Source organism: Mesoplodon densirostris, chromosome 4 (genome assembly GCF_025265405.1).
Source record: "Mesoplodon densirostris isolate mMesDen1 chromosome 4, mMesDen1 primary haplotype, whole genome shotgun sequence".
Classification (NCBI taxonomy): domain Eukaryota; kingdom Metazoa; phylum Chordata; class Mammalia; order Artiodactyla; family Ziphiidae; genus Mesoplodon; species Mesoplodon densirostris.
In genome coordinates, this window is record NC_082664.1 from 35,663,569 (window position 1) to 35,688,120 (window position 24,552).

General features: G+C 39.2%; 2 protein-coding genes across 10 annotated transcripts in view; one reads left to right on the forward strand and one right to left on the reverse strand.

Moving 5' to 3' along the window:
* The window catches only part of RAD51B (RAD51 paralog B), a 657,748-nt gene extending 634,227 nt beyond the window's left edge, over positions 1-23,521 (reverse strand). For 4 of the 5 annotated variants that reach the window (XM_060098040.1, XM_060098036.1, XM_060098039.1 and 1 more), the window contains exons 1-4: positions 23,466-23,521; positions 20,155-20,280; positions 14,600-14,713; positions 11,468-11,584 (exon numbers count right to left, since the gene is read on the reverse strand). In XM_060098040.1, coding sequence (XP_059954023.1) covers positions 11,468-11,584; positions 14,600-14,713; positions 20,155-20,238 — 315 coding nt within the window. In that variant the 5' untranslated portion in view covers positions 20,239-20,280; positions 23,466-23,521. The remainder of the gene's footprint in view (positions 1-11,467; positions 11,585-14,599; positions 14,714-20,154; positions 20,281-23,465) is intronic. The other variant, XM_060098037.1, reaches the window with a different exon arrangement.
* Positions 23,522-24,473: 952 nt separating this feature from the next.
* The window catches only part of ZFYVE26 (zinc finger FYVE-type containing 26), a 65,151-nt gene continuing 65,072 nt past the window's right edge, over positions 24,474-24,552 (forward strand). For all 5 annotated transcript variants that reach the window (XM_060095946.1, XM_060095947.1, XM_060095948.1 and 2 more), the window contains exon 1: positions 24,474-24,544. The gene's annotated coding sequence lies outside the window, so the exon portion shown is untranslated. The remainder of the gene's footprint in view (positions 24,545-24,552) is intronic.

Consider the following 24,552-nt stretch of genomic DNA (forward strand, 5'->3'; position numbering starts at 1 on the left):
CATATTGTCTTGATTACTGTAGCTATGTAGTATAGTCTGAAGTCAGGGAGTCTGATTCCTCCAGCTCTATTTTTTTCCCTCAAGACTACTTTGGCTATTCGGAGTCTTTTGTGTCTCCATACAAATTTTAAGATTTTTTGTTCTACTTCCATAAAAAAGGCCAGTGGTAATTTGATAGGGATTGAATTGAATCTGTAGACTGCTTTCGGTAATCTAGTCATTTTCACAATATTGTTTTTTCCAATCCAAGAACATGATATCTCTCTCCATCTGTTGGTATCACCTTTCATTTCTTTCATCAGTGTCTTATAGTTTTCTGCATACAGGTCTTTTACCTCCTTAGGTAGGTTTATTCCTAGGTACTTTATTCTTTTTGTTGCAGTGGTAAATGGGAGTGTTTCCTTAATTTCTCTTTCAGATTTTTCATCAGTAGTGTATAGGAATGCAAGAGATTTCTGTGCATTAATTTTGTATCCTGAAACTTTAACAAATTCATTGATGAGCTCTAGTAGTTTTCTGGTGGCATCTTTAGGATTCTCTATGTATAGTATCATGTCATCTGCAAACAGTGACAGTTTTACTTCTTCCTTCCAATTTGTATTTCTTTTTCTTCTCTGATTGCCAAGGCTAGAACTTCCAAAACTATGTTGAATAATAGTGGCAAGAGTGGACATCCTTGTCTTGTTCCTGATCTTAGAGGAAATGCTTTCAATTATTCACCATTAAGAATGATGTTTGCTGTGCGTTTGTCATATATGGCCTTTATTATGTTGAGGTAGTTTCCCTCTATGCCCACTTTCTGGAGAGTTGTTATCATAAATGGGTGTTGAATTTTGTGGAAAGCTTTTTCTGCATCTATTGAGATGATCATATGGTTCTTATTCTTCAATTTGCTGATATGGTGTATCACCTTGATTGATTTGCATATACTGAAGGATCCTTGTATCCCTGGGATAAATCCCACTTGATCATGGTGTACGATCCTTTTAATGTGTTGTTGGATTCTGTTTGAAAGTATTTTGTTGAGGATTTTTGCATCTATATTCATCAGTGATATTGGTCTGTAATTTTCTTTTTTTGTAGTATCTTTGTCTGGTTTTGGTATCAGGGTGATGGTGGCCTCATAGAATGAGTTTGGGAGTATTCCTTCCTCTGCAATTTTCTGGAAGCGTTTGAGAAGGATGGGTGTTAGCTCTTCTCTAAATGGTTGATAGAATTCACCTGTGAAGCCATCTGGTCCTGGACTATTGTTTGTTGGAAGATTTTTAATCACAGTTTCAATTTCATTACTTGTGATTGGTCTGTTCATATTTTCTATTTCTTCCTGGTTCAGTCTTGGAGGTTATACCTTTCCAAGAATTTGTCCATTTCTTCCAGGTTGTCCATTTTATTGGCATAGAGTTACTTGTAGTAGTCTCTTAGGATGCTTTGTATTTCTGCGGTGTCTGTTGTACCTTCTCCTTTTTCATTTCTAATTCTATTGATTTGAGTTCTCTCCGTCTTTTTCTTGATGAGTCTGGCTAATGGTTTATCAATTTTGCTTATCTTCTCAAAGAAGCAGCTTTTAGTTTTACTGAACTAAAATAACCAGCTTTTAGTTTTATTGATCTTTGCTATTGTTTTCTTTGTTTCTATTTCAGTTATTTCTGCTCTGATCTTTATGATTTCTTTCCTTTCGCTAAATTTGGGTTTTGTTTGTTCTTCTTTCTCTAGTTCCTTTAGTTGTCAGGTTAGAATATTTATTTGAGATTTTTCTTGTTTCTTGAGGTAGGTTTGTATAGCTATAAACCTCCCTCTTAGAACTGCTTTTGCTGCATCCTATAGGTTTTGGATCGTCGTGTTTTCATTGTCATTTGTCTCTAGGTATTTTTTGATTTCCTCTTTGATTTCTTCAGTGATCTCTTGGTTATTTAGTAATGTACTGTTTAGCCTCTATGTGTTTGTGTTTTTTAAGTTTTTTCCCCTGTAATTCATTTCTAATCTCATAGCATTGTGGTCAGAAAAGATGCTTGATATGATTTCAATTTTCTTAAATTTACTGAGGCTTGAATTGTGACCCAAGATGTGATCTATCCTGGAGAATGTTCTGTGCGCACTTGATAAGAAAGTGTAAATCTGCTGTTTTTGGATGGAATGTCCTATAAATATCAATTAAATCTATCTGGTCTATTGTGTCATTTAAAGCTTCTGTTTCCTTATTTATTTTCATTTTAGACGACCTGTCCATTGGGTGTGAGGTGTTGATGTCCCCCACTATTATTGTGTTACTGTCGAATTCATCTTTTACAGCTGTTAGCAGTTGCCTTATGTATTGAGGTGCTCCTGTGTTGGGTGCACACATATTTATAATTGTTATATCTTCTTCTTGGATTGATCCCTTGCTCATTATGTTGTGTCCTTCCTTGTCTCTTGTAACATTCTTTATTTTAAAGTCTATTTTATCTGATATGGGTACTGCTACTCCACCTTTCTTTTGATTTCCATTTGCATGGAATATCTTTTTCCATCCACTCACTTTCAGTCTGTATGTGTCCCTAGGTCTGAAGTGGGTCTCTTCTAGACAGCATATAGATGGGTGTTCTTTTTGTACCCATTCAGCAAGCCTGTGTCTTTTGGTTGCAGCATTTAATCCATTCACGTTTAAGGTAATTATTGATATGTATGTTCGTATTACCATTTTCTTAATTATTTTGGGTTTGTTATTGTAGGTCCTTTTCTTCTCTTGTGTTTCCCACTTAGAGAAGTTCCTTTAGCATTTGTTGTAGAGCTGGTTTGGTGGTGCTGAATTCTCTTAGCTTTTGCTTGTCTCTAAAGCTCTTGATTTCTCCATCAATTCTGAATGAGATCCTTGCCAGGTAGAGTAATCTTGGTTGTATGTTCTTCCCTTTCATCACTTTAAGTATATCATGACACTCCTTTCTGGCTTGTAGAGTTTCTGCTGAGAAATCAGCTGTTAACCTTATGGGAGTTACCTTGTATATTATTTGTCATTTTTCCCTTGCAGCTTTCAATAATTTTTCTTTGTCTTTAGTTTTTGCTAATTTGATTACTATGTGTCTTGGCATGTTTCTCCTTGGGTTTATCCTGTATGGGACTCACTGCACTTACTGGACTTGGGTGGCTATTTCCTTTCCCATGTTAGGGAAATTTTCGACTATAATATTTTCAAATAGTTTCTCAGGTCCTTTCTCTCTCTCTTCTCCTTCTTGCACCTGTATAATGCAAATGTTGTTGAGTTTAATGTTGTCCCAGAGGTCTCTTAGGCTGTCTTCATTTCTTTTCATTCTTTTTTCTTTATTCTATTCTGCAGCAGTGAATTCCACCATTCTGTCTTCCAGGTCACTTATCCGTTCTTCTGCCTCAGTTATTCTGCTATTGATTCCTTCTAGTGTAGTTTTCATTTCAGTCATTGTATTGTTCATCTCTCTGTTTGTTCTTTAATTCTTCTAGGTCTTTGTTAAACATTTCTTTCATCTTCTCGATCTTTGCCTCCATTGTTTTTCCGAGGTCCTGGATCATCTTCACTATCATTATTCTTAATTCTTTTTCTGGAAGATTGCCTATCTCCACTTCATTTAGTTGTTTTTCTGGGGTGTTATCTTGTTCCTTTATCTGGTACATAGCCCTCTGCCTTTTCATCTTGTCTTTCTGTGAATGTGGTTTTTGTTCCACAGGCTGCAGGATTGTAGTTCTTCTTGCTTCTGCTGTCTCCCCTCTGGTGGATGAGGCTATTTAAGAAGCTTATGCAGGTTTCCTGATGGGAGGGACTGGTGGTGGGTAGAGCTGGGTGCTGCTCTGGTGGGCAGAGCTCAGTAAAACTTTAATCCGCTTGACGGCTGATGTGTGGGGCTGGGTTTCCCACCTGTTGGTTGTTTGGCCTGAGGCAACCCAAAACTGGAGCCTACCTGGGCTCTTTGGTGGGGCTAATGGAGGACTCTGCGAGGGCTCACGTCCAGGAGTACTTCCCAGAATTTCTGCTGCCGGTGTCCTTGTCCCTGCAGTGAGCCACAGCCACCCCCTGCCTCTGCAGGAAACCCTCCAACACTAGCAAGTCTGGTTCAGTCTCCCCTGGGTTCACTGCTCCTTCCCCCTGGGTCCTGATGTGCCCACTACTTTGTGTGTGCCCTCCAACAGTGGAGTCTCTGTTTCCCCCAGTCCTGTCGAAGTCCTGCAATCAAATCCCACTAGACTTCAAAGGCTGATTCTCTAGGAATTCCTCCTCCTATTGCCAGACCCCCAGGTTGGGAAGCCTAGCGTGTGGCTCAGAACCTTCACTCCAGTGGGTGGACTTCTGTGGTATAAGTATTCTCCAGTCTGTGAGTCACCCACCCAGCAGTTATGGGATTTCACTTTGTTGTGATTGCGCCCTTCCTACCGTCTCACTATGGCTTCTCCTTTGTCTTTGGATGTGGGGTATCTTTTCTGGTGAGTTCCAGTGTCTTCCTGTCGATGATTGTCCAGAAGCTAGCTGTGATTCTGGTGTTCTCACAAGAGGGGGTGAGAGCACATCCTTCTACTCTGCTATCTTGGTTCAGGCCTTCGATTTAATTGATATTTATAGGACATTCCATCCAGAAACAGCAGATTACACTTTCATCTCAAGTGCACACGGAACATTCTCTAGGATTGATCACATCTTGGGTCACAAATCAAGCCTCAGTATATTTAAGAAAATTGAAATCATATGAAGTATCTTTTCTGACCATAAAACTATGAGATTAGAAAGCAATTACAGGGAAAAAAACATAAAAAACACAAACACATGGAGGATAAAAAATATGTTACTAAATAACCAAGAAATCAAAGAGGAAATCAAAAAATACCTAGAGATGAATGACAACAAAAACACGATGATCCAAAACCTATGGGATGCAGCAAAAGCAGTTGTAAGAGGTAAATTTTTAGCAATACAAACCTACCTCAAGAAGTAAGAAAAATCTCAAATAAGCAATCTAAACTTACACCTAAAGGAATTAAAGAAGAACAAACAAAACCCAAAGTTAGCGGAAGGAAATAAATCATAAAGATCAGAGCAGAAATAACTGAAATAGAAACAAAGAAAACAATAGCAAACATCAATAAAACTAAAAGCTGGTTCTTTGAGAAGATAAACAAAATTGATAAACCACTAGCCAGACTCATCAAGAAAAAGAGGGAGGGCTTCCCTAGTGGCGCAGTGATTGAGAGTCCACCTGCCGATGCAGGGGATGCGGGTTTGTGCCCCGGTCCAGGAAGATCCCACATGCTGTGGAGTGGCTGGGCCCGTGAGCCATGGCCGCTGAACCTGTGCGTCTGGAGCCTGTGCTCCACAATGGGAGAGGCCACAACAGTGAGACGCCTGCATACCTCAAAAGAAAAAAAAAAAAAAAGAAAAAGGAAAAGAGGGAGACGGAGAGGATTCAAATCAATAAAATTAGAAATGAAAAAGGAGAAGTTACAAAAGACACCACAGAAATACAAAGCATCCTAAGAAACTACTACAAACAACTCTATTGCAATAAAATGGACAACCTGGAAGAAATGGACAAATTCTTAGAAAGGTATAACCTTCCAAGACTGAACCAGGAAGAAATAGAAAACATGAACAGACCAATCACAAGTAATGAAATTGAAACTGATTAAAAAAATCTTCCAACAAACGAAGTCCAGGACCAGATGGCTTCACAGGTGAATTCTATTAAACATTCAGAGAGAGCTAACACACATCCTTCTCAAACTCTTCCAAAAAACTGAAGAGGAAGGAACACTCCCAAACTCATTTTATGAGACCACCACCACCCATACCAAAAACAGACAAAGATACTACAAAAAAAGAAAATTACAGACCAATATCACTGATGAATATAGATGCAATAATCCTCAACAAAATACTAGCAAACAGAATCCAACAACACATTAATAGGATCATACACCATGATGAAGTGGGATTTATCCCAGGGATGCAAGGATTCTTCAATATACGCAAATCAATCAATGTGATACACCATATTAACAAATTGAAGACTAAAAACCATATGATCATCTCAGTAGATGCAGAAAAAGCTTTCCACAAAATTCAACACCCATTTATGATAAAAGCTCTCCAGGAAGTGGATATAGAGGGAACCTACCTCAAAATAATAAAGACCATATATGACAAACCCACAGCAAACATCATTCTCAGTGGTGAAAAACTGAAAGCATTTCCTCTAAGATCAGGAACAAGACAAGGATGTCCACTCTCACCACTATTATTCAACATAGTTTTGGAAGTCCTAGCCACGGCAATCAGAGAAGAAAAAGAAATAAAAGGAATACAAATTGGAAAAGAAGAAGTAAAACTGTCACTCTTTGCAGATGACATGATACTATACATAGAGAATCCTAAAGATGCCACCAGGAAACTACTAGAGCTAATCAATGCATCTGGTAAAGTTGCAGGATACAAAATTAATGCACAGAAATCTCTTGCATTCCTATACACTAACAACGAAAAATCAGATAGAGAAATTAAGGATACACTCCCATTTACCACTGCAACAAAAAGAATAAAATACCTAGGAATAAAGCTACCTAAGGAGGTAAAAGACCTGTACTCAGAAAAATATAAGACACTGATGAAAGAAATCAAAGATGACATAAAAAGATGGAGAGACATACCATGCTCTTGGATTGGAAGAATCAAACTTGTGAAAATGATGTACTACCCAAAGTAATCTACAGTTTCAATGCAATCCCTATCAAATTACCAGTGGCATTTTTTACAGAACTAGAACAAAAAATCTAAAAATTTGTATGGAGACACAAAAGACCCCAAATAGCCAAAGCAGTCTTGAGGGAAAAAAACGGAGCTGGAGGAATGAGACTTCCTGACTTCAGACATACTATAAAGCTACAGGAATCAAGACAACATGGTACTGGTGCAAAAACAGAAATACAGATCAATGAAACAGGATAGAAAGCCCAGAGATAAACCCACGCACCTATAGTCAACTAATCTATGACAAAGGAGGCAAGGATATACAATGGAGAAAAGACAGTCTTTTCAATAAGTGGTGCTGGGAAAACTGGACAGCTACATGTAAAAGAATGAAATTAGAGCACTCCCTAACACCATACACAAAAATAAAACTCAAAATGGATTAAAGACCTAAATGTAAAGCTGGGCACTATAAAACTCTTAGAGGAAAACATAGGAAGAACACTCTTTGACATAAATCACAGCAAGATTTTTTTTGATCCATCTCCTAGAGTAATGGAAATAAAAACAAAAATAAACAAATGGGACCTAATGAAACTTAAAAGCTTTTGCAAAGCAAAGGAAACTACAAAGAAGACAAAAAGACAACCCTCAGAATGGGAGAAAATATTTGCAAACGAATCAATGGACAAAGGATTAATCTCCAAAATATATAAACAGCTCATGCAGCTCAATATTAAAAAACAAACAACCCAAGCCAAAAATGGGCAGAAGACCTAAACAGACATTTATCCAAAGAAGACATATAGATGGCCAAGAAGCACATGAAAAGCTGCTCAACATCACTAATCATTAGAGAAATGAAAATCAAAACTGCAATGATTTATCACCTCACACCAGTTAAAATGTGCATCATCAGAAAATCTACAAACAACAAATGATGGAGAGGGTGTGGAGAAAAGGGAACCCTCTTACACTGTTCGTGGGAATGTAAATTGATACAGCCACTATGGAGAACAGTATGGAGGTTCTCTAAAAAACTAAATATAGAATTACCATATGACCCAGCAATCCCACTACTGGGCATATACCCAGAGAAAACCATAATTCAAAAAGACACATGCACCCCAATGTTCATTGCAGCACTATTTACAATAGCCAGGTCATGGAAGCAACCTAAATGCCCATCAACAGACGAATGGATAAAGAAGATGTGGTACATATATACAATGGAATATTACTCAGCCATAAAAAGGAACGAAATTGGGTCATTTGTAGAGACGTGGATGGATCTAGAGACTGTCATACAGAGTGAAGTAAGTCAGAAAGAGAAAAACAAATATCGTATATTAACACATATATAAGGAACCTAGAAAAATGGTACAGATAAACTGGTTTGCGGGGCAGAAATAGAGACACAGATGTAGAGAACAAACGTATGGACACCAAGGGGGGAAAGTGGCGGGGGGTGGGGATCGTGGTGTGATGAATTGGGAGACTGGGATTGACATGTATACACTGATGTGTATAAAATTGATGACTAATAAGAACCTGCTGTATAAAAAAATAAAATAAAATTATTTTTTTAAATAGCCGAATGATTTATAAAAAGATATTCCAGCTCATTAGTAATCAGGAAAATGAAAACTAAGATCACAAAGATGGGCAGAAACTGAGATGTCAGATAATACCAAGGCAAGAAGACATGGAGCAAGAGGTATTCGTGCACATTGCTCTTAGGAATGTAAACAGACACAACCACTCTGGAAAACAATTTGTCCTGATTCTGCAATGCTACCTATGTGCATACTCTATAATAACCAGCAAATCACTCCAAGGTAGATCCCCTAGACAGGAGCCAGCTAGTAAATATTTTAGGCTTTGCAAACCATGAGGTCTCTGTCACAACTAACGTAACTTTGCCTTGTATCTCAAAAACAGCCACAGACAAAATGTAAACAAATGAACATAGTTGTGTTACAATAAAACTTTATTTATAAAAAACAGGCAGCTGTCCAGATTTGATCACTGGGCAGTAGTTTGCCAATCTCTGCCCTAGAGAAATACCTGTACATGTGATCCAGGAGACATGTACAACAGTTTTCACAGGACTTGTTTACGTTAGCAGCAAACTGCTAATATTTGGAAACAACCCAAATGTTCACTCACAGGAGAACAGATAAATAAACTGTGGCCATGTTTTCAAAATGGAGTATGACACAGCAGTGAAAGTGAATTATACTCTTGCTACTTGCAACATGGATAAATCTTAGAAAATAATATTAAGTGGAAAGATCAATTCATAGAAGAGATATGATATGATTTAATCACCAATATATAGTGTAATAGAGCTCAAAAATAAGCAAAACTAAATAAAATGCTACATTTCCTATGTATATGGGTGATAAAGGAAAACTATAGGTATTGGTAACCATTGGGGAAAAAAAGTATAGCAATGGTAGAATCATTATGCTGTACACCTGACACTATATAATATTGTAAATCAACTATACTTCAATTTTTTAAAAAATGTATAGCAATGGTGGAAATTCAGGATGGAAGTTACCTCCCAACAGAAGGCCAAAGATGGGATCAGGGAGGAGCCCACAGTTGGTTTCAATGATTTTGGTATTGTTCTCTGTTTTATATTGGGTCACAGGCTCATAAATGTTCATAACTTACACATGCAGGATGTATTTAATCTTGTATACATAAGATAGATATTAAATTTTTGTTTTTAATCCAAGGTCAACAAATACTCCCTGTACTCAGCTGAAAAATCCCTAAAAGACTGCAGAGGCTACCTGTAGCTGAAACAGAAAGTAGAGAACTTGCCTCTTATAAGCAATCAGGATATTTATATTCCATGTCAGCCAATCAGATGATGAAAAAACACCTAATGGCTTGTAACTATCTCTTGGATTCAGAAAGAATTGATAAAAGCTACAGGAAAAAGTATTGAAAACTATTCCAAAACTTAAAAAATAAAGAAGTATTTGTTGGTTAATCTTTCCGAAGTTTTTCTATTTAAATAAGTAAGTTTATAAATGTTGATCACAATTACTATAAAGCCTCTTTCTTTTTTTTTTTTTGTAAATAAACCTATTTCAACAAAGGTCCAACTAGATCACAAAAATATTATGTAAGATAGGATTCTGGCACCATCTGGTGGCAGTGCCCTGCAACAGCACGTTCTAATTTCTATTAAAGGTTAATTCACTCTTTCGTTCATTTACCTACTATCAAATAGGCATCTACTAGGCATAGCACACACACATTTTTAAATCTTTCTTGGTGGGCTTCCCTGGTGGCGCAGTGGTTAAGAATCTGCCTGCCAATTCTGGGGACACAGGTTCGAGCCCTGGTCCAGGAAGATCCCATATGCCACAGAGCAACTAAGCCCATGTGCCACAACTACTGCACCTGCACTCTAGGACCCATGAGCCACAACTGCTCAGTCCGCGACCCACAACTACTGAGCCCGTGTGCCACAACTACTGAAGCCCGCATGCCTAGAGCCCGTGCTCCACAACAAGAGAAGCCACCGCAATGAGAAGCCTGTGCACTGCAATGAAAAGTAGCTCCCACTTGCCACAACCAGAGAAAAGCCCGCACGTAGCAACGAAGACCCAATACAGCCAAAAATAAAATAAATAAAAAAATTTTTTTAATTTATAAAAAAAAATCTTTCTTGGAAGACCGGAAATAAAATAATGTATACTATCTAAAACAGGTCCCCTATTTTCAAGGGAAAATATCTACAGTTAAATTTATGCCTATCAGAATATAAGCGTCTACTCTTGTTAAAAGTTTGTTTCAAGCATCTATTGCCCTAGAACTCTCAGGCAAGAAGTCCCTCAGGAGTGTACTGGTAAACATAGTCTATGGAGTCACCACATGAGGACCAGTAAGCACATGAATGCAGTTTTCAAGGAAAAGAACTGTTGTGGTTTTAAAATATCCTCAAATTCTTGACACTTCTTTCAAAAGGTAGAGTCTAATTTCCCTTTCCTTGAATGTGGGCTGGACTTAATTACCCGCTTCTAAAGAAGAGAAAGTGGCAGAAGTGATGGTGTATAACTTCCAAAGCTAAATCATCAAAGGAATAGCCATTTCCATCTTGCCTGAGGGAGTCAGACATCGTGTCATGAGGAGACTCAAGCAACCTGTGGAGAGCCCTCTGGGGAGGAATGGTGACCTCCCGCCAACAACCAGCACCAACCTGCCCCCTCGCATCCTTCGCCAATATCACTGAGCTAAGCCACTCCCAAAGAAATGGAAATCAATGTTTATTGTTGTTTAAGCCACTTAGTTTGGGGGTAATTTGTTATGCAACAATATATAACTAATACAACAACCTATTACTTCCTAGAACCAAATTTTATCTTTAACAGGCAGTGAAAATAGCTCACTTCAGTTTAATACTATAATTTGCCCACATGTTAATAAAATTTCAAATTTTCCTTCCTAATACACTAAGTAGTGATCCTTTTCTAATTCCCCCAAATTGTTTCATATTATTTCATAATATTCATCACTTTCAATTCAAAGAAACAGCAACCCAAGCAGATTTCAGTCAGTCAGCAGGGATTTTTTTGGACCATCTTCCTTTTGATGTACTGTACTAGTATTGTACTAGGGACTGAGTGGAGAACCATGCCCTTGAGGTACTTATAATTTAATTTAGATGAATATTCCCAAAATAATTTATGTTTTTAATTAACCTTTTTCCCCTGGCTCTGAAGGTTCTAAGTCAATGGAAGAAGGTTTGGAAAGTTTCTTTTTTACCTCTGTGAGGGATCCACAAGCTACACCACCACGCAGGGCTTCATCTAAAGCAGAGAGGGTTGTAGATAAAAATGCTGGTGATAGAGCAGCAGACCTCTGTGTCTTTATCTCATAAGCCTGAACAAAGAAGAGATTAAGTTATTTTCAACCTCCATATTTATTCAAAAACATAAGTCAACTCCAAACTCAAATTCTAGCAGTTGGAACCCCAATCCCCTTTTTTTTCTTCTACTATTTATTTATTCAACAACTATTTACTCTGTGCTGGGGACTGTGCTAGATTTGGGGGCTGTGATATAAAAGACAGAGCCCCTGCCCCACAATTCTTATAGCCAACTAGGGACTATGCAATTAGGACTAGAAACTAAGCAATTACCATACACTTAAATAAGAGATACTGTGATAGGGCAAGTGGAGACCTGGAGAGAGAATACCTGATCTGGATTTTGTGATATAGGAAGGCTTCAAGGGACATCTGGATGTCTGAGCTAAAACCTGAAATGACTGTTAGACAGGCAACGGGAATATGCATGTTCCTGCCAAAGAGACAGGAATGTACGAAGAAAGGTCAAGAAGCAAGAAAGAAAGGAAATGGAAACTCACAAAAACTACAAAAAACAAAAAGAGTTCATTTAGAACGTCTGAAGGAAGGCGCGAGGTCGTGGTGTGGCAAGCAATGAGGCTGGAGAAATAAGCAGGGGCCTAATCAGGAAGAGCGTTGCTGAAGCGTGGGGTGTAGGCGGAGAGCAACAGGGAGGGACACGGCCAGGCTACCATTTCAAACCGAGGTGGCTTTGCGAAGAACAGCTTGAAGGTGGATGGGGTAGACTAAGAAATGGCCTCCCAAAAGACAGCCACATCAAATCCTTGGAACCTGTGAATATTACCTTATTTGGAAAAAGGGTCTTTGCAGATGTGGTTAACGTGATTACATATCCACCAGCAATGTGTAAAAACACTTGCCTCTCTGCAATCTCTAACATTAAAAATTACTACTATTATATTAAGTTGCCCAAAACTGAAGTCAAGTCACAGAACTGAAATCTTTCATTCCTTCCTTCATTCAAAAAATATGAATTAATTGCCAGCTGCATGCCATATACTATAAGCTCTGGGAATAGAGTGGTAACCCAAACAGACCTAGTTTCTACCCACCTAAAGTTTACAATTTAATAAGTCTAGGTCTCAAATCCAAGGCTCTTCTGCTCCTGTGAGGACGTAGGAAGACCAGTATATTAATACGTATGAGCCATAAATGTGCCCACTCTTGTCTAATCTCACCGATTGAGTTCTTAGATCAGTTAAACCATGGATTGCCACAGAGTTTTTTAAAGGCTACATTCAGGCACATAAAATAACTAGAAAAGCTACAGTAAAAGGTGTGTGCCTTTCATCTGATTTAGAAATACCTAAATATTGCCTACAATCTATCAGGCAACATAGGTGGGCATGGGGACACTTTACAGACATATAAAGGCAGCCCAATCTGTCAATATTAAAGTACTTCCTTTGCAACTATAAATGTAACTACTAGAATAATAGATCTTGTGACTCAAAAAACTACTAAAATGAACTAACAGAACAAGACTTCAGAAATAATAGTGTGTACATAAGTGAGACAAAGAGGGACACTGCGATATGACACACCACCAGTTTTCTTCTACCTTGGAGGCTGCTTCTTAGACTCATCGTTGTCTAATCTGATCTTGAAATGTTGGCTGGATTCGGGACTTGGTCTTGGGCACACTTACATTCTTACTGTACGTACCTTCTAGGCAATCTCTCACCCATTTGCACGGCTTTGACTACCATGTTCACACCGATGACTCCCCAATGCACGCTTCTAGTGCAGACCTCTCCTTCAAGCTCAAAGTCCACATATTTAACTGCCTACTTCACATCTCTACTCAATGTTTCACAAGCACCAAAAATTCGACAGGAACTATCAAATTCATGACCTGCCTCCCTCAAACCTGATCCTCTTCCAATATTCCTCATCTCAGGAAATGGTACCACCCAATCTTTCAAAGCAAAATCTAGGAACCATCTCTGACACTTTCCTGTACCTCACCACCACCCACAGCCAAATCATCACTGAATCCTATTCATTCTACCTCCTAAGTATCTCTCACGATAACTGACATTATACCATCGGCATCAGTACCACACTAATAGTCCATGTCACAATCTGTCTGTAATACAGTCATAGATACCTAACTAGTCTTCACAAATATTTTCTTGTTCCTTTTCAATCACTTGTCTATGTTTAAAGACTGAGTTTTTAAAAATACATATTAGATTACTCCCTTTGATGATGTGTCATTGCTTTCAGAATAAAGTCCAAAATCCTTAACATGGTCTGCAGGCCCCAGTGACCTGACCCCTGCTTGCTTCTCCAACTTCATCTCTTGCCACTCTCTTCCTTGCCACTACGTTCATTCACACTGGCCTGACTTTCCTACCATACAAGCACCATTCTCCTGCTCTTCTCAGGGGCTTTGCATTTCCCAGTCACAGTGCCTGCAAACTCTTCCCTGCTCCCTCCCTTCCCAACACCGTTGTCCATCTCTCTCCTATTCATCCTTCAGGTTTGAGCTGAAGTATCGCTTCCTTGAGGGAGCCCTTCCTAAAGACCCCTAAACTAAGTAACGTCCCTGTTATTCAGTTTCTAAGCTCTTTGTACTTTTCTTTGATAGGACTCATCATTACTACAATTAACTAATCATTTGTATAATTATTTGTTTACTGTCTGACTGTTCCCACTAGACTGTAAGCTACATGAGGGCAGGAACTTTATCAGTCATCTTCACTATAATATCCCCAGTGCCTGACAGATCCATGGCTGGCACTCGATAAATATTGGTTGAAGGAATAAATTACTGAATAAATAAATTAACAAAAAAAGCTTTGTGAGGGAATGAACTAAGTCTAAGCCAATATTTAAGACAGGATTCAAATCCAAAGAATTTTACAAGAGTAATGTTAGAGGGCTAACTCTATGCTGTGAGGGTTGGTATTTTTGAGGTGCTCATCTCTATTTTTGCTTTTGCCTCATTGCCCCAAAGATTTTAAATGAGATACAGAATCGTTTCAAAATAAAAATAAAATCATAATTCTAAAATATATACATACCGTTTGCATCCGTGGGGCACAGGCCCTGCTGACCACACACAAAAGTTCGCGGACACCTTGATAACTAAGGCCAGTCATCTTCATAAGCTCCAGTGGGGAAAGACATAGAAAGTCCTAAAAAACATAAAGAAAATATTTTAAATATATATGTGCAACAAAGATACTGGAATTAAAAGGAAACTTTCAATTGACACTATCCATGTGTAAATAAAAGCAGAATTTATTGTAGATCAGGGACTTCGCTGGTGGTCCAGTGGTTAAGACTCCACGCTCCCAATGCAGGGGGCATGGGTTCAATCCCTGGTCAGGGAACTAGATCCCACATGCCACAACTAAGACCCGGCGCAGCCAAATAAATCCATAAGTATTTTTTTAAAAAATTTATCGTAGATCAAAGATTTATATGTTTCTTATAGTATTTTCCCCCTAAATAGCCCTTAACTTAAAGATATGATGATATAATCTTATCCTCTAATTATCCACCTTGGCATACACCAGAGGACACACCAAGTAACAACACACAGCAGCAGAATCCAACTCAGGTGTATGTTGGTGCTGCCCTTGTGCCTGAAAGAGTTTGGGCACAAACAGATGGCCAGAAAGAGTCAGGCTGAGATGAGTTTCTTCAAATGACAATGAAAACACGATGACCCAAAACCTATGGGATGCAGCAAAAGAAGTTCTAAGAGGGAAGTTTATAGCAATACAGTCCTACCTGAAGAAACAAGAAAAATCTCAAATAAACAACCTAACCTTACACCTAAAGCATTAGAGAAAGAAGAAAAAAACCCCAAAGTTAGCAGAAGGAAAGAAGTCATAAAGATCAGATCAGAAATAAATGAAAAAGAAATAAAGGAAACAATAGCAAAGATCAATAAACTAAAAGCTGGTTCTTTGAGAAGATAAACAAAATTGATAAACCATTAGCCAGACTCATCAAGAAAAAAAAGGGAGAAGACTCAAATCAATAGAAATTAGAAATGAAAAAGGAGAAGTAACAACTGACACTGTAGAAATACAAAGGATCATGAGGGATTACTACAAGCAACTATATGCCCCAAAAATGGACAACCAGGAAGAAATGGAAAAATTCTTAGAAAAGCACAACCTTCTGAGACTGAACCAGGAAGAAATAGAAAATATAAACAGACCAATCACAAGCACTGAAATTGAGACTGTGATTAAAAATCTTCCAACAAATAAAACCTCAGGACCAGACGGCTTCACAGGCAAATTCTATCAAACATTTAGAGAAGAGCTAACACCCATCCTTCTCAAACTCTTCCAAAATATAGCAGAGGGAAGAACACTCCCAAACTCATTCTATGAGGCCACCATCACCCTGATACCAAAACCAGACAAAGATGTCACAAAGAGAGAAAACTACAGGCCAATATCACTGATGAACATAGATGCAAAAATCCTCAACAAAATACTAGCAAACAGAATCCAACAGCACATTAAAAGGATCATACACCATGATCAAGTGGGGTTTATTCCAGGAATGCAAGGATTCTTCAATATACGCAAATCAATCAATGTGATACACCATATTAACAAATTGAAGGAGAAAAACCATACGATCATCTCAATAGATGCAGAAAAAGCGTTCGACAAAATTCAACACCCATTTATGATAAAAACTCTCCAGAAAGTAGGCATAGAGGGAACTTACCTCAACATAATAAAGGCCATATATGACAAACCCATAGCCAACATTGTTCTCAATGGTGAAAAACTGAAACCGTTTCCACTAAGATCAGGAACAAGACAAGGTTGTCCACTCTCACCACTATTATTCAACATAGTTTTGGAAGTTTTAGCCACAGCAATCAGAGAAGAAAAAGAAATCAAAGGAATCCAGGGCTTCCCTGGTCGCGCAGTGGTTGAGAGTCTGCCTGCCGATGCAGGGAACACGGGTTCGTGCCCTGGTCCGGGAAGATCCCACATGCTGTGGAGCGGCTAGGCCTGTGAGCCATGGCCACTGAGCCTGCACGTCCAGAGCCTGTGCTCCGCAACGGGAGAGGCCACAACAGTGAGAGGCCCGCATACCGCAAAAAAAAAAAAAAAGGAATCCAAATTGGAAAAGAGAAGTAAAGCTGTCACTGTTTGCAGATGACATGATACTATACATAGAGAATCCTAAAGATGCCACCAGAAAACTACAAGAGTTAATCAATGAATTCTGTAAAGTAGCAGGATACAAAGTTAATGCACAGAAATCTCTTGCATCCCTATACATTAATGATGAAAAATCTTAAAGAGAAATTAAGGAAACACTCCCATTTACCACTGCAACAAAAAGAATAAAATACCTAGGAATAAACCTACCTAAGAAGACAAAAGACCTGTATGCAGAAAAATATAAGACACTGATGAAAGAAATTAAAGATGATACAAACAGATGGAGAAATATACTATGTTCTTGGACTGGAAGAATCAACATTGTGAAAATGACTATATTACCTAAAGCAATCTACACACTCAATGCAATCCCTATCAAACTACCAATGTCATTTTTCACAGAACTAGAACAAAAAAATTCACAATTTGTATGGAAACACAAAAGACCCCGAATAGCCAAAGCAATCTTGAGAAAGAAAAACAGAGCTGAAGGAATCAGGCTGCTGGACTTCAGACTATACTACAAAGCTACAGTAATCATGACAGAATGGTACTGGCACAAAAACAGAAATATAGATCAATGGAACAGGATAGAAAGCCCAGAGATAAACACATGCAAATATGGTCACCTTATTTTTGGTAAAGGAGGCAAGAATATACAATGGAGAAAAGACAGCCTTTTCAATAAGTGGTGCTGGGAAAACTGGACAGCTACATGTAAAAGAATGAAATTAGAATACTCCTTAACACCATACACAAAAATAAACTCAAAATGGATTAAAGACCTAAATGTAAGACCAGACACTATAAAACTCTTAGAGCAAACATAGGCAGAACACTCTATGACATAAATCACAGCAAGATCCTTTTTGACCCACCTCCTAGAGTAATGGAAATAAAAACAAAAGTAAACAAATGGGACCTAATGAAACTTAAAAGCTTTTGCACAGCAAAGGAAACCATAAACAAGACGAAAAGACAACCCAGAATGGGAGAAAATATTTGCAAATGAAGCAACTGACAAAGGATTAATCTCCAAAATTTACAAGCAGCTCAGTATCAAAAAAAAAACAACCCAATCCAAAAATGGGCAGAAGACCTAAATAGACATTTCTCCAAAGAAGATATACAGAATGCCAACAAACACATGAAAGAATGCTCAACATCACTAATCATTAGAGAAATGCAAATCAAAACTACAATGAGGTATCACCTCACACCAGTTAGAATGGGCATCATCAGAAAATCTACAAACAACAAATGCTGGAGAGGGTGTGGAGAAAAGGGAACCCTCTTGCACTGTTGCTGGGAATGCAAATTGATACAGCCACTATGGAGAACAGTATGGAGGTTCCTCAAAAAACTAAAAATAGAACTACCATATGACACAGCAATCCCACTACTGGGCCTATACCCTAAGAAAACCATAATTCAAAAAGAATCATGTACCACAATGTTCACTGCAGCTCTACTTACAATAGCCAGGACATGGAAACAACCTAAGTGTCCATCAACAGATGAATGGATAAAGAAGATGTGGCACATATATACAATGGAATATTACTCAGCCATAAAAAGGAACGAAACTGGGTTATTTGTGTGAAGTGGATGGACCTAGAGTCCGTCATACAGAGTGAAGTAAGTCAGAGAGAAAAATATCATAAGCTAACACATATATATGGAATCTAAAAAAAGGTTCTGAAGAACCTAGGGGCAGGACAGGAATAAAGACGCAGACATAGAGATTGGACTTGAGGACACGGGAAGGGGGAAGGGTAAGCTGGCACGAAGTGAGAGAGTGACATGGACTTATATATACTATCAAATGTAAAATAGACAGCTATTGGGAGGCGGCTGCATGGCACAGGGAGATCAGTTCGGTGCTTTGTGACTGCCTGAAGGGGTGGAATGGGGAGGGTTGGAGGGAGACGCAAGGAGGGGTTAGATATGGGGATGTGTGTGTATGTATAGCTAATTCATTCTGTTGTAAGGCAGAAACTAGCACACCATTGTAAAGCAATTATACTCCAATAAAAATGTTAAAATAAATAAATACAAGGTTGTACTACTTAAAAAAAATGAGTTTCTTCCTAAGCTATGAAATCTTTCAGAGGGAGTATTTAATAATTGAAAGAGAATAAAAGCCACTATGGAAGGACTTCCCTAGAGTCTCAGTGGTTAAGAATCTGCCTGCCAATGCAGGGGACATGGGTTCGATCCCTGGTGTGGGGGAAGATCCCACATGCCGCGGAGCAACTAAGCCTGTGTGCCACAACTACTGAAGCCCGCACGACCTAGAGCCCACGCGCCGCAACTACTGAAGCCCGCGTGCTCTAGGGCCCGCATGCCGCAACTACTGAGCCTGCATGCTGCAACTACTGAAGCCTGGGTGCCTAGAGCCCATGCTCCACAACAAGAGAAGCCACCACAATGAGAAGCCTGCACACCACAATGAAGAGTAGCCCCTGCTCACCGCAACTAGAGAAAACCCACGCACAGCAACGAAGACCTAATGCAGCCAAACAAATAAATAAAACTACGGAATGAAATGTTATATTTCATACTTTTAAGAGTATTTCAAAGTATGAACATGAGGATTATAAAATGCATAACAGAGGAAGCACAGACATCATTAACACACAAAGCAATTTTTTAAAAATTGCAGCACGCTCTGAAAGTCTGTCTTATTAAGGATTAAATCCTAACAGAAAATCTTAAATCTTATTTAGCCTCCTAAGAGGGATTTGCTTTACTCTTTTGCTTAAATATACAACATCTGCTTTATATATTTCTCTCACTCCTCAACAGGAAAATAATCCTAACTACTATTTTTTCTTGCTTTCAAGAGAAATTACCCATTTTGAATACCGTCTCCTCATTTGAATCATATTTCTCATGTAACTGCAAAATTTCTTTTGAGGACAAAACTTCTCTAGAATCCCAAATAAATGGCACAGGTGTACTTCACCTTCTGCTATGAGCATTCTCCCCACCCAACCCCACCCAAAATGCAAAAATCTTGCATTTGGATAAATGAAATCACATTTGGAAATACAAGCTAAGTGGTTTGTTATTTAAAATTAGCAAGCACCATATTTATCTTTTCTTATAAACCTAAATGTTCATATTTCAGGTGTAATTAAGAGTTATTTAGGTACACAAGATTAATCTGTGGGACGTCCCTGGCAGTCCAGTAGTTAGGACTTCGCCTTCCAATGCAGGGGGTGTGGGTTCGATCCCTGGTCAGGGAGCTAGGATCCCACATGCCTCATGGCCAAGAGGCCAAGACATAAAGCAGAAGCAATGTTGTAACAAATTCAATAAAGACTTTGGAAATGGTCCACATCAAAAGAAAAAATCTTAAAAAAAAGAAAAAAAAAGATTAATTTGTACTTAAAATTTCTCACTGAAAAATATTAAATAAATTTTACCTGACAGGTAACAATCTGATGTCTGTTCAGACGGTCACACAGCTCTTGTGATAAACCCACTCGTCTTAGTTTCTTGCTACCCATGCCTTCAGATGCAGCAAGATAAAGAAGAACCTTGAAAAAAAGCTGGAAAATAGCATAAGCAACAGTAGATGGGCTATCCAAAACACTCTACAAAATAAAAAATCCTTCAAGCGTCTCCATATACAAAATGAAACGTATGGTATTTAAAATATTACTGATAAAATAAAGGAAGGCAATAAAATCTTTCCAAATATTTTAAACAGGGGAGACAACCGTTTGTCAAATATGCACACACAGAAACAAGACAATATAAGAATGTGCAATTCACACAATTCTTTAAAACTTATTACACAAATATAATAACACCGTTTCACATTTATAGAGCATCTTAAGATTTTCAGTGCATTTATAAACTTTATTTGGATGTGTAATTAATACACATATTTCCAAACAGCACTCCCAGAAAGTCTTTACTTTCATTGCACTGTAACAATAATAAATTTATTGACCACCTACTGTATACCAGGCACTGTTCCAAAGCAAGCTTCTCAACAGCCCTATAAGGAAGATTGATCACTGAGCTCATTTTTACATATGAGAAACTAAACCCTGGAAAGGTTAGCCATTCCACCGTTACCAGGAAAAGTAAATGGTAGATCCAGAATTCGAACCCAGGAAGTCTGACTCTTAGGCCTAACCTCTTAACCAGTAGACTGTACCACAAGTCTGTAATCATATTTAAACTCTCCGTTCTCTATGAATCAGAACAAACCTTCTGAATCAAATGAGATTTTATTATTTCAGGTGTTATTTACAAACTGAAATTGTTTTTTTGTTATACTAGCTGCTCACATCCCCACATGCAATTAAATTTCACTCTTCTGGCTGAACCCTGTGAGGCTAAATGAGGCTCATGATATATTTGTCTTCAGAGAGTTAGAATAGAATCACTCTGATTCCCTTAATAACTCATGCAAAGGAGAAGCTGTGTATCTCACTCAGATGGCAAAATATCCTCTGAATAGAGTAGAAATAGGAACTCTTCATTGTTCCAGGGGATAAAACAACATAATTATCAGAAAATATATATATACTGAGAATGTAGATATTTATTTCCAATACCATGGTCCAAATTTCTACTTAACATCAATATTCTCGGATCAGATTAACACTCTCTTCCTCTCTCTCGCTCTCTCTCCTTCTTTCTCTCTCTCACACACACACATCCTTCCCACAAACACAAAATACATCCCTCTCATTTCACTCAAAGGGAATTTGTCAGTATTGGTTTCTGTCTCTCAAAAAGAAAGTTTACCAAGTGACATCTGCTGTATCATTGCCTAGGGTCTTCACAGATCAGGTAGCTCTGGGCAAGGACACAATTTAGACTGATAAATTCAATCAAAAAGGAGAACTGGGTCTTCCCTGGTGGCGCAGTGGTTGAGAGTCCGCCTGCCGATGCAGGGGACACGGGTTCGTGCCCCGGTCCAGGAAAATCCCACATGCCGCGAAGCGGCTGGGCCCGTGAGCCATGGCCACTGAGCCTGCGCGTCCAGAGCCTGTGCTCCGCAACGGGAGAGGCCACAGCAGTGAGAGGACCGCGTACCGCAAAAAAAAAAAAAAAAAAAAAAAGGAAAACTGTAAACACCAAACTACCTGGACTACTTTAACAATGACCAACTCTGCTATCTCTGCCTTAGTAGGACCACTCCTATCACTTGCCTAGACTATTGCATACAGCCTCTGGTCACTTCCTGCCTCGCAAAACAAACAAACAAAAACATTCATTTGTTCTTTCCACAGATGCTTCTTAAGCACACACTCTGCTGCGCTTCTGCGGCACAAGAATCATCTAAGTATATTTCCTCCCCTTTGGGAACTCACAGTAAAAGACGAAAAGAGATCTATACACAAATAATTACAGTCATGCAGCAAGTATTGTCATTGGAATATAAGTGTGCTGTGGAAGCAGAGAGGAATAAGCACCAAACTGACCTGCAAGTCACAATCCTGTCAGAGGTAGCCTCCTAAAAATTTGCTCCAATCCTGTCACTCTCATCCTTTAAAACCACCCATGGGACCATGAGACCACAGGATAAATTCCACACTTCTTATGATGGCCTATAGCCTCTTCATAAACTGGTTCCTCACTTCCCTCTCATTCATATATCAGATTGCAAGGCCCACATTCTGGCCTTTCTGGCAAAATCACTTGCCTCCCAGTATCTTAGCTTCATCTGAAAAACAAGCATCATTTAAATATCCACTTCATAGGAATGCAGTGAAGGTTAAAGGATGTGGATGGTGCCTGGCTCCGTAGTGCTCAAGGCTAGGGATTATGATCAGTTCATTCAGGAAAACAGCATTAGTTGCCTCACGTGAACTGCCTTCTGGAGGTAACGTTGGAAGGTTACACAAACGCCTCCCTGCCTCCCTGACTTTCCTCCACAAAGACTTCCCGCTACTTAGGCTCTTCCTCTCCTATGTTCTCATTACACTGTGTACACATTTGTTCGATAATCTTCTTAACGTATTGTTATGGCTTGCATGTTTGTTTTTTCTACCAGAAACCGTAAATCCCTGCTCTGTGTGTGTGTGCACGAGCATGTAACTGAGGGTGTGAGGGAAGATGTTCAATCCTGGAAACTGAATCCTCTCCTCATCAAGAAAAAAAAAAAATCCACGTTAGATGGTCAATGAAAACTGTGAATTAACAAATAATAGCTAATATTTCTTGAGCCCTTATTAGGTGCCACTGTTCCAAGAGCTTCAGATGTTTTACCCCATTTTACAGACTAATATTGAGGCATTGAGTTGAAAATCTTGAGCGAAGTCTAACAACTAGCACATGGTGGAGTAAGCATTCGAACCCAGGGATCTGACTCCATATTCCACGCTATTAAAATACCTCTTCTTCAACACCATCTGAAGTGGGTCAGACACTAAACTTCCCTTAATGACGGGCTCCCCTGCCTAGACCTCAAACTGCCCACAAGTGGGAAGACGGGTGGACATCAAGAGGCGAAAACATCACCCCAGAATCCCCTAACAATAACTCTTCCCAACAAGGTGCAGCTTCCAAGCGTCCCCCACAAAGGAAAGCCAGACGCCTCAGATCTGCGGCGGGGCTCAAGTTAAGATCTTTATGGACCTAAGGGGGCGTGCCCTGCACCCAAGAGTGACTCTCCACTCCCCCGATATCAACAACACTGGCCCAGAAAGGGAGCAGGAAATAATGAGCGCACCCCAATTCCCCAAACCGCCCCCCACATGAAACTTTCCAGTACCGGGTCTGCAGCATCCAACTTTCAAAGTTTCCCCTACCCCTCACACAGTTCCCCGCCGAAAGGGACGCAAAGCAACAAACAAAGCACTGGTTGGGTCGTCACCCTGGCGAAATATCCAATAAAAGATAGGCACAGGCCCAGGTCGGCTCCGCTGCTTGCTGGGAATTGTAGTTCACATTCTGTAATAAGTCTACGAGTCCCAACTTCTCAATATAGTCATTATCAAAATCCGGTGGAGGAACATCAGCAAGGAGAATATGAGCCAGGAAAAAACTTGCTTGTAATTTTCTCTCTTCTTTCTTTCGTCACTTCATTTAAAAACTGATTAATGGACCAGAGAGACATGTTAGTTTTCTGGGAATAGATGAGAATCCACCAATCATCGAAGAGGTTTTGGAAGAGAGCTTTTGGTTTGTTTTGGTTTGCTTTTTTTCACCACACTTTGGTGGTGAAATAGTTTGGAAAATGTTGAATGAAATTGCTCAAACCGGAAACATGTAATGAGGAAACGTGAGAGAGTCTGTAGTTGAAGAACACCAAGGAAACCAAACAGAAGGTTCAGTATAAAAGCAGCTGTGATTAGCAAACTAGTAAACCATTACTTTAAGACTCGGTTTCAGATTATTATATTTGAGAAAGGCTTTTGCTCATTCTTTGCTCCTATCTCCCCGTGCATACCTCTATCTTATAATTTAGCCCACTGCGTCCTAATTATTGACCTGCACCCCCTCACTAGACTGTGATCTCCTTGAGGATAAGGACCGTATCTTATTCAGCTTCTAAAGTAGGCCCTAGCACACAGTTCAATTAACGGGCGGAGGATCTGTCAAAACCGTGAGCGGTGGTGCTAAACCAGGTAGCTGATATCTCTTTCCTAGCTTCCTCTAATGCGGAGGTGCAGTCACGTGACCCAAACAAATATGGCGCTTTATTTGCATCTTTCCTCGATTGACCAATTAGAATAGCTGCTGTCAGTCGTCATCCTCTCCCCGCCTCAACCTTCTGAACGGGATTTGTCACCTGACTCAGCTCAAACATGGCTGCGCTGGAAGCTCTGCTGATTTGGGCGGCGGAAGCAGGTGAGTGT